The sequence below is a fragment of the Trachurus japonicus genome, chromosome 13 (genome assembly GCF_045865225.1).
Source record: "Trachurus japonicus isolate A0001 chromosome 13, Traja_1.0".
NCBI lineage: Eukaryota > Metazoa > Chordata > Actinopteri > Carangiformes > Carangidae > Trachurus > Trachurus japonicus.
The window spans coordinates 29,333,735-29,344,112 of NC_140919.1; the positions used below are offsets into that span (position 1 = coordinate 29,333,735).

Below are 10,378 nucleotides of genomic sequence, written 5' to 3' on the forward strand. Positions count from 1 at the left end.
GATCAAATGACTTTTAATGGGTTTGTCTGAAAACAGCAGACTATTTCAGATTTGCGCTTGGAGCTATATTCATATCTCATCAAACTAATGGAATTCTCTGGAGTGCTTGATTGGTTTTTATCTCAGATCAAAATGGCTGATAGAGGTGCACGGCTGCGGCATTCATGAACTGCAGAGTGGAATGAAAAAAAAAGAGCCTTTCCGGAAACTTATTATGTAAAATGGGGATGGTTGTAACAAAATATATAAATAAAAAAAATTACACATGATGTCCACTGACATGTCATGTGAGAGCACTCAGAATTCATGGCTCTTGATGCACATTGTTGCTCTAGGAGTCATTTCCCACGGATGTTTTGGTGAGAATGGGCTTATAATTACTTCTTGTGACAGATAATGGAAACATCTACTGGTCATTAGTTAGAGAATTAATAAAGAGGATCCTACAAGGATAATATCAGGGTCATAGCTCAGCTGCCTGATCTAGGTGGAAGCAGGTCTGGCACAGAATGCTAAATATGCTGCTGCCTACATCTAGGACCGAAGTGCTCAGTAACACACATACACAATCACTATGTAGAGACACAGTTGTGGAACGGCTCAGTGCAGAAACACTCAGCTGATTCATCTATGAATTAAGCAACTAAAAAAGATATTATTTTTTAAAACTGACTAACCTGTTCAGTTCAAATTAGTTATTAAGGGAAAATGCTAGACATTTACATTTACTTCAAATATAATAGTGACCTGAAGCAGTCATCTTGGGCTCTAAGGTGAAGTGATAAGCACGTTTCTCTGTTTAGTGAGTTGAGAGATAATTGGAAAAAACCAATCAGCAATTCAATAGGCGCTGTGACGAACTGGCGCTGTGTCCAGGGTGTACTCTGACTGGGATTGGCTGCAGCTCCAGCCTGTGTGATTATTGTTTATGCGTAAAAAAAAAAAAACTGTATTGCTGAAAACCTTAGTACAGTCATTGCAGGGGAAATAAAGGGAAGTTGAGCCTGAGGCAGAACAGGGAGCTGCTGCACATGCTCTCTGTCTCACTCTACGAGTGTCCCTTGGTTTCCTGCTAGTATTCAAGCTACATTAATTCGCACCACTCCCCGTCATCTGGAGTTTTCTATTTTTCGACTGAGGAAATATGACCGACCAACTCCAGCCCAGTTCTAACTCTCATTTACGTTTTGCCTCCTCCTTAAATTATACAGTACACAAACCCTACTTCTTTTTTATTGCCTCTGTGAGGGCAGGGAGGGGATGTGCAGGTTTTAGCTCTTCATCATGCATGAACACCTCTCATTGAATTAATTACAGTGAAACTCAAGGGAAATTTTACTCTGATTTCTGTTTTGGGGAACAATAAAAAAAAAAAAAAATCAGTCCCGCCTCAGAAGGCCATGGTGGATTGCTAGCTCCTCTTTCTTGCTCTTCCATAGGTGAAATCTCCCTCTTCTGTTCTGTCTGTGTCCCAAGTGGACCATCCTACAGGGCTGCTGTTTGTCCTTGGTCACCTTCTCCTTGAGAAAGTGCTGTATCAGACAGGCTGCTAACAGGGCCGTCACACAGCTCCAGTACCAGCGGCAGCGGAGGCAGCAGCACAGGCCTCTCTCTGGGGGTATATAGTTACACTGCACTGCTTCTATCTTTTACCGTTCTGACATTTTCATTTCCCCCTCACTCTCCTGAGGAAAAAAAAAAGATAAACTTTGAAAAAAGGGAAAGAAAAAAGAAACAGGATAGTGTCCATGTTTCCAGTCTGGATGATACCATTACCATTAGAGGCACAGGGGGGGCGGCGGTCTAACAGCAGCAGAGATGTGCAGGAAGCTCGGTAAGCAGGAAGACGGACAGGGAGGGAGCTGGAACTAGCATGCTTTGTTTTCCCTGGCAGTCGATGGAGTATTTGAGCAGCGTTGCTCAGCAAAACAGAGCACTATAGCAGCAAGGCAGCCTGCCAGTCATCCAGCCAGCTCATCAAGGCAACAGCACCAACCTCCTCCCACATTCTCCTTCGACTATAAACCCCGTGGCACTCAAGAGTTCATACCTGGGTATACGCAGATAAGGTAAGAGAAGAGCCTGATCCAACAGGACTTCTCCAATCACCACAGAACAACAAAGAAACAGAGAAACGCTGCAGCCGTGACCGTCCTCAATCACGTCCTCAAGTATTCAGATCAGGACGGCAACACTTCAAGCGGTGGCGTTCCAGCGTGGTGCACTGCACGCACGCACATCCACGGTAAAATAAAGACGGAGACATATGATGCACAAAGAGACACCAAATATACACACAAAGACAGACAGACAGGCCAGCCCACACACTCCAGCTCACACACAGAAAGAGACAAAGAAACAAACGAACAAAGCGCTAAGAAAAGACACATCAATTATAACTGAAGTTCCGAAAACTGGGTCTGATTTGAATGCTCTTGTTCGACACGAGAGACAAAATTCAGTTGAAGATTGGTTCAAGCACAGACAGAAATTTATGAGGAATTTATGCTCTTATACTTTCTGGTGCAGTTGAGCATGCAAACAATGTTAACTAGCTCGTCGATTCGAAGCCGTCTGCCTCCATTTTATTCCACTTGGGCCAAAACACATAAAAAGGAGAAATCCGTGCGCAGGTCGACATGACTCACTTTATCTCCTAAAATCCCAAGTACACACCTGAATGAGACACAGAGGCGGTGGCTGACGTCTTTTTCACATATGGACAGACAGGGGGGCTGAGGAGGAGACAGGCGAGGCCATAGGCGGAGGCACAAGTGCACTATAACTCATGGATAGCACACCGGATATTTTATTCATGCGAAGAAAAACCCAAGCAGCAAGAGTGACTCACTGAGCTACTGGGATGGACACAGACACACACACACACACAGACTGAGCAGGAGGGGGGGTGACAGGGTTTACCCCACCTCCTTTGACTGCCTGCTCATTCTCAAACAGAAAATACATTAAAAAATAAACGTCTGAAATGGCAAGGCTCCTTTCAAAGGGATTAAAGGGGATGTTTTTGTCTACTGAACTTGCCAGAGTGTAGTCACTCTCTCCCCGCTATCACAGGAAGAGAGCTGCTCGCAGCACAATACAGCGAGCCGTTTGCACTTCAGGCTATGCATTCCTGAGCACTCTGGCATATAAACTGACAAAAGGAATTCTCATGCAGCCACGCCGAGCCAGACTGTTGTGGGGGAAAAAAAACAACATACAGACTCAGGTGTAGTGGCGTTCACCTTGGCTGCGCATCAGCGAGGAGGATCGCAGAGGCTGCGTGGATTTGGCCTTTGCACGGGCAGGAGGCCCTGATGCAACTTAAGCTATGTGCAGTCATGAGTGAGACCATTTGAACCCGCTCGCTCCGCTCCGTGCCAAGTCCCCGCTACCCAGGATCTCCTCGGCGAGAAAATCGGACTAAATATGTGATGAGCTGAGCTGTGAGGGGATTCAGCTGCACAGACAGACGCATACACAGACATACGCCTACACACGACGCACAAACGCCACATTTCCAGTTGGTGAAAAAAAGGAGGCAACTCCGCTCACTTTGGGGGTAGTTAGAGCACACGCAGAGCCTGAGAGACAAAGCCTGGCATCTTGAGAACAAGTCTCGCCTGATGAGGCCTCTCTATTTAAATCCCCGGGATGAGCTGAGAGTGTGTCTGTCGATGGAATCGCTCCAGGAGACACGAACACAGGCTCGAAAGGAAGAAACAACCGAGGCGGCGAGAGAGAGAGGGGGAAGATGGAGAGACAGACAGAGACTCAGAACTGTGGATGGAGTGAGTGGCAGGAAGGTATGTTTGAGGAAATGAAAGGGCAGAATAAAGGCTTAGATTCAATCAGACATCACTTCCTACTGTTAGTCATAGAGCACAGATCAGACCGCGAACGAGCGCCACTGATACTCCACACAGGTGAGTCACTGTTCTGTGACACTTTGAAGTGGGTTTGCTTCTGCAGGGTGTGGAGAGGAGGGTTGCGACTGAGTGAGTGGGCGAGAGGGGGAGCGAGCCGCGTAAGCGAGCCTTACGAGTGTGAGCAGACAGTGAAGGGTAGGGCTCTGGGATTAGTACCTCTCCCTTTGCAGATCTATAAGCACCCAGTGTTTCTTGTCACTAAGAGGATTCTCAGGGATACAGGGCTGTCCCAACAATTGAAAGCAAGGTTTTAGGCACTAATCTACGAATTCAAGGGCGAGCGAGGCTGATTCTCAGCTGATGGAGCACATGCTGCTGCCTTCATCTTGATTGACACGGCAGAACGTGGAGGTCAAAGAGGCAATCTTCACAGCTTAGAGGGAGAGAGAGAAGAAGCAGCCGGCTCGAAGTGTGCGCAGCCACCGCCCTCAACGATTTGCATTGAGAGATCATTATCAAATGCAAGTGCGACTGATTGTTGTTTGGGGTTTTTTTTCTTCTTTTTCCCAGGCTTTTGCTCTCGTCTCTGCTGGCTATCCTGGTCACCTCTGTGTGGTGACAACACCCCGGGTTGTACCAGCTATTCAAGGACACACAAAAGGCCCTCATTGCAAATCATTCAGCCCTTGCTAACGGACGGCTTCACAGCACCCGCCCCAACAATCACAGCCAACTGGGAGCATTCATTCACGAGCAATTGTTCATTATCAGCCCATATCCAGAGCAAATACACACGTGGAAGGTAACAGCAGCGCACTTTAATATCAATGCTTGCCCACAAGCAACCACACAGAGTTTGGATCATGAGAGGAAAATTGCTTTTGCAAGAGGACTGTAACCAAACAGCAATGAGCCCAGCACCACAGTCGTTTTTTGGGGGGAGGACGTTATGCTTAAGTTTTATTTTGTTTGTTTTTTCTTACTCCTTCTTCTCCCTGTGCATGAGTATCCAGCTTTACTGAACTTCTGAGGATTGGATCAGCTTGTCCATTCCTCTAAGGGCCACTTTGGCTTAGTACACTTTTGCAAACAGACACTATGAAACCAACCACGCGCATTAACGCTGATTTTCAAGCGAGTCCTCCTCCCCACAGGCTCAATCTTGCCTTAAATCTCAACATGTGCTGATATATTTCATGCTGCAGGCCAACTGGAAGGAAAACACCGCCCGTTTTCAAATTTTTCACGATAGGCCCAAAAAATCTGATGTTGTGTTGTGTAACGCTGTCACAGCTGTGATCATCTCCTGTTTTCTTAAATCAGCAGAGAATAAAATGTACCAAATGCATTAACTGTTCCAGATAGTTGGTATTCCATTAATCCAGTGGGAGCCATATCAGCAAATGCCTCAGAGTGATGCAATTCTCTGGGCAAACCTGCTGTGTGGTTCTGGCCTGTGTGCTATTTCTTTCTTTTCTTTGTTTTTTAAATTCAAAAAAGGAGTTGGAACAGAGAAGGATGATAAAACCTGTTTTGACGCCACTGCAGACTGTAAAGCCTACGACACACAGATGCTCAGATGAGGAAGGGGTGTGGTGGTGGTGTTGGTGGTGGTGGTGGGGGCACAGCTGAAGAAACAAAAGCTCACAATCTGCCATTCTCGCAGGTATCTGGCAAAACAAAACTGTTTGAACAGCTGAGGTAGCCGGCCAATCCCAGACTGGAGGGAACTGCGAGACAAGAGGGCCACTCTTGCGTCTGATGACACCTCCGCATTCACAATATGCAAAGAGATGACGAACAATGGAGGGTGACACGTGGGAAGAGAGGGAATAAACCAGCCCTGACCAACGCTGAGCGTCCCCCTGCAGAGCTCCCGTCTCACTGGACCGCTCATACCTCGTAAATTCAAGCTCAAGGTCCAGGGGGGTGGGGGGAGAAGTGAGTGCAGTCAGCATGTCAGCACAGCAATATCCATCCTTGCTGTGTGTCCACAAGCTCATCAAGCAGGGCCCAGTCTGCAGTGCACACACCGACAAATAACAACAACATCAGTCAACGTTTTTTCGGCCGTCCGGGCCTGACGCAGTTCAAAAACAACGAGTTACGCAAGAAAGGGCAACAAAGCTTTTGTGTCTGCGCACATACAGTATGTGTTTGACAAAGGGTGAGGTATTATGTGTATATATCAAACTCAGAAGTTACCCGTTGTTGTTGGTCTTTTTTCTCTCTGTCGCTTTCCACATCTCCCTCTCTCTCTCCATCTCTTTCTTTCCCTCTTTTCTCTCTTTCTGAAAGCCCATCACTGCCTTTGCACAGGCCAGTAGCAAATGTGCCGTTGCAGATTTGCTGCTTTGTGTCACATCATTGAAACCTTCCCGGCCACATTACCTTGTGCAGACAGACACCACCTTCTCATGAGATGAAAATTCATGATGGGCTCGTCAATGTGTTTTCCAAAGTAATTATTCCACAGTAATTAAATCCGATTGATGCTAAGATCAAATTTTCCTCCTAAGATACTGAATCTGACGCATGTGAAATCAAATCTCGAGAGAAGCCTGTTTCTTCACTTACATATCCGGTGTATTTATACATTAACATCTCACAAAGCAGTTCCAATATGAAGCAGGCCCCTCGGAGTCTCAGTGTTGTATACACTCCAATCAGCTTGCCGCAGCTTGAGCAGCTAGGGGCAAATACATTGATCACAGACTTTGGCCGGTGGGATGAACGAAAATAGGAAAGAGATTTAGGATTCATGATTTCGTTGGGCGCATAGTTTCTTTAGAGACTCAGAGATGAGTTCAATTGAAGACCAGAAACAGGAAGTAGAAAAGTAAAAGTTATAGATTGCATTATACCAGGCAGGCTGTTGTTTGTAGATTTAATAAGGTGATTAAAAAAAAACAAAAAACAAAAGAAAACAGTGCTGACCAGAAGCCCAACACTGAATCAACTGTGCCAGATCAGAGGGGGCAGTCAGATCCAAAATGAGAGAAAAATCTACAGTAATTTAGAGTCCAGGAGAGACCAGATGTCCCTAACAGGTTACTAGCCAAAACACCATCAAGCAAATGACTATACATCAAGTCAGCCTCACACACACAGTCATTTGAATCAGTGCCACTGTAGTCGGCCCTTACACAGGAAGCATCAGTCATCAAAAGGGCTCAAAATGAAAATATGGACTAATTATTTATACTCACTGGATTACTTTTTTGTGTTTTTTGAGATGTTTTGCTGCTTACACAAACACATCCTGAATAAAATATTCCTGCATGTAAACACGCAACATACCAGCATCCATAGCTTCATGTTTATAACCAAACAGGTGTGCGTGCATACACACAAACCCGTACCACATGCTAACTAGTTTTATATTCAATGTGATATGTGTTTTTACAAGCCAAAACCCCTGAACCATGTCCACTCAGCTTCCTGTGGGGGGGGGGTCATCCTCACACCCACCCTTCTACCTAGCTATAAGTCATATAGCAACTGATGCTTTGACGAATCATGCATCATGAAATCTCTTTGCAGATCTGGTTTTCCAGGCTGGGCTATCATCACTCCAAGTGTTCATTTGGAAGTAAAGAGTGCAAGTGGCCATATTATATGCACATTGTGTTTTACTGCAAATATAAAATGCCATATCAAACAAAGAAAAAAAGCCTTGTCCCCCCAGGACAGCTATTGATTAAACCACAGGATTCCTTGGATGCGACTCAAGAGTTAGGACACACGGCGGCCACTGTACATTTCTCAATTTAATCTGGGTGACTGATCAAGAAAATTCATTGATTTCACCCATTAATCATCTCAGGAGAGTCTGTGCAATATCGACCAGCACGTCTGTGTGGTGAAGAGGGCTGACTGAGGAGGCAATCATTGCAGAGGGGACAGGTCTTTGTAGAGAGAGAGAGAGGGAAAGCAGCAGCATAGATTTTGTTGGGGAACATAACCATTAGTTCCTACCACACAATGCCAGCCAATACTGCCTCAAAATGGCCGAGTTTTTTTTTTTTTTTTGTCGCAAATGGGAGACAGAGAGAAACATTCCCTGATAATCACTTTGCGCTGCACACAACAGTGCCAGGAGGAGATGTCTTGTTAAAATGTTTTGTCATGGCTGCTTCAACAGTGAGCAGGAATACTTGTGTTTACCCTCTGAGGGGGCGGAGGGGAGGGGAGGGTGGTGGTGGTGGTGGTGGTGGCGTTGGCTGTTTGCTCTGAAAATGGGTGCATTGTCGTCCGATGACACAACGCACATGTCTGATACTGCAGGCATCACTGTCCCGAGGACAATTACCGGTGATCCGGCAGGAAAATAGGACATCAGGTAGGTGCAGGAGTGTCTGCACGTGCACCGAGGGTGTGTTGGTACAGAAGGACCTACATTTGGCCTATTAGGATCTAACAAATAGACTCCTGTGTGTTGTGTGTCTCTCGGTGGCTCTAATTGTGACAAACCTGTCAGAAAAAGACAGACTGAGGACAGTGGTCTGCCTGCTGCCCTACAGAGAGAGAGAGAGAGAGAGAGCCACCCTGATGACACAGGGAAAACTGGAATTTAAATACATACAGTATCTGTAAATGATCCCCCTCCTCTATGGTAAGTATACACATGATGGACACAATCATTAAGCACACCATACTGTCTGTGATCCATTGCAGAGGTCCCGTGTGTCCCCCAGAGGCCTGACAAAGCGCCAGTTGTCTTTCATTTGATCTCTGCAGAAAAAAGCCTGCTGTAATCTTGTTACAGCACCTTCCGGACCCACATTGTTCAAGTCACACCAACAAACTGCAATCAGTGCTCAAGAGCCAAGTGGGGAAAAAAATAACCTGAAGACAAGCTCATTAATATTTAAACTGAGCTGATATTATATCACTCCTCATTATTCTCTCTAAACTATGTGGGGAGGGAAAACAATTACAAGTAGTTGGTACAAACACCTCGATTAGAAAGAGAAAGAATCAATTCCGTTACTTGTGTTTGAATGTTTGTTTTTTTTCTGAGGAAAGTCATCAGAGCTCAATCAGTGTTTCACAATCACATCACGCGAGATAAAATAGTGCGTTGGTTTGAGGATCAACAGAGCTTGGCTGTAAATGGCTCATGTGAAAAGAGGACACATAAGGCCGAAAAGATTGGCTTTTTCCTAAGCAGAACCCCGCTGCTTTCTGGTCCTGGTCACAGCGACCTGACAGTCAATAAATCAGGAAACATTTCAGATTACATACCTCGATATAGCCAGCCAGCGTTGGAACCACGATGCCCAAAATAAGGACAGATATCGCTGGGACTGAACCCATCTTCCAAGATCTCCGGTTGAGCTACTGTAAATAACTTATATCCTATGTGCTATATGTGAGGTGAGGTGACGTCCGGGAGAATGAAGAGCAAACCAAAGTCCTGGGAATAATCTGATATTCTATCCCGGAGAGCGGGACGAGTCCTGCTCCGCTTGTTTTGTTACCCGAGCTCGACAGAAAATGTTAGAGGGGGGACTGAGTGTCGGTCTCTCTCCTCTGGAAATGTGGACTGTGTCTGTGGCGCGACGGCTCTGCCTCTGCTGCCTCCTCCCTCCCTGTCCTCCTGATCCATCTGAGTCACAGAGCAGCTCGCTGCGCCACCAGGCGGCCAGACACCCACCCTGTCCCTGACTGGACCATTAGGACTGGACACAGCAGCAGCAGCAGCAGCAGCACAGTCACCATGACATCTGTGTTTTGCTGAAATTAATGAATGAATTTGTTTTTATTTTTTTGTTTTGTTTTACTGTCCATTATATCATGACCATAGGCAAAGGCTTTACTTGAAGATGATCCGGATTTGGTTTTTAATGTCTGATGACTTCCTATTTATTTACAGAAAAAGTATTCCTATACTAGCAAAGTTCATCCTAAAGGTCTAGCAGGAGTAGGCTATATTATATGTGTGAAATACTATCACTGTCTGACTTGTAGGCCTATGCATGTATCCATACAGTATATGGAAGCATAAGCACCATTCCCTGTTTGCCTGTTTTGTTTGTTGTATGGCTCATGTTTTAAGTGTCTTGGGCACCTTTGGTGTATGACTTTGAAAATAAAAACTAACTCACAACTACAGCAGTGGACGAACTGGACATATAACAACATATTACTCAAGGCACCCGCTAGTCCTCTCTAATCACCACATTTCTGCAGCAAATGTGCAGCTTTTTTATTTTATTTTATAGAGTCAGAGAGTATGTTTGTGTATACAAAAAATGTGTCACCCCACAAACCAACAACAATGTTCCATGGACATAGAGCAAAATCAAGGGCAACAAAGCTGAGCAAAGATAGATAAACATAGGCTAAGTCTATTATGTAGCTACAGTCCAGTGGGGATAGGACAAAGAAAGCTGCAACAATGGACCGATCATTCAGTGGGGAGGCAGGCAAGGGGCATTTAAAGAGTGCTGAGATAAATACGAAGTGTGTGGTGGTGGCCATGTACAGCCCGCTTGTATTCATAT

At 45.5% G+C, this 10,378-nt stretch overlaps 1 protein-coding gene across 8 annotated transcripts in view; it reads right to left on the reverse strand.

Annotated features, from left to right (window-relative positions):
• The window catches only part of aplp2 (amyloid beta (A4) precursor-like protein 2), a 53,930-nt gene extending 44,505 nt beyond the window's left edge, over positions 1-9,425 (reverse strand). For all 8 annotated transcript variants that reach the window (XM_085795864.1, XM_085795862.1, XM_085795863.1 and 5 more), the window contains exon 1: positions 9,117-9,425. In XM_085795864.1, the coding sequence (XP_085651990.1) occupies positions 9,117-9,188 (72 nt within the window). In that variant the 5' untranslated portion in view covers positions 9,189-9,425. The remainder of the gene's footprint in view (positions 1-9,116) is intronic.
• Positions 9,426-10,378: the final 953 nt, after the last annotated feature.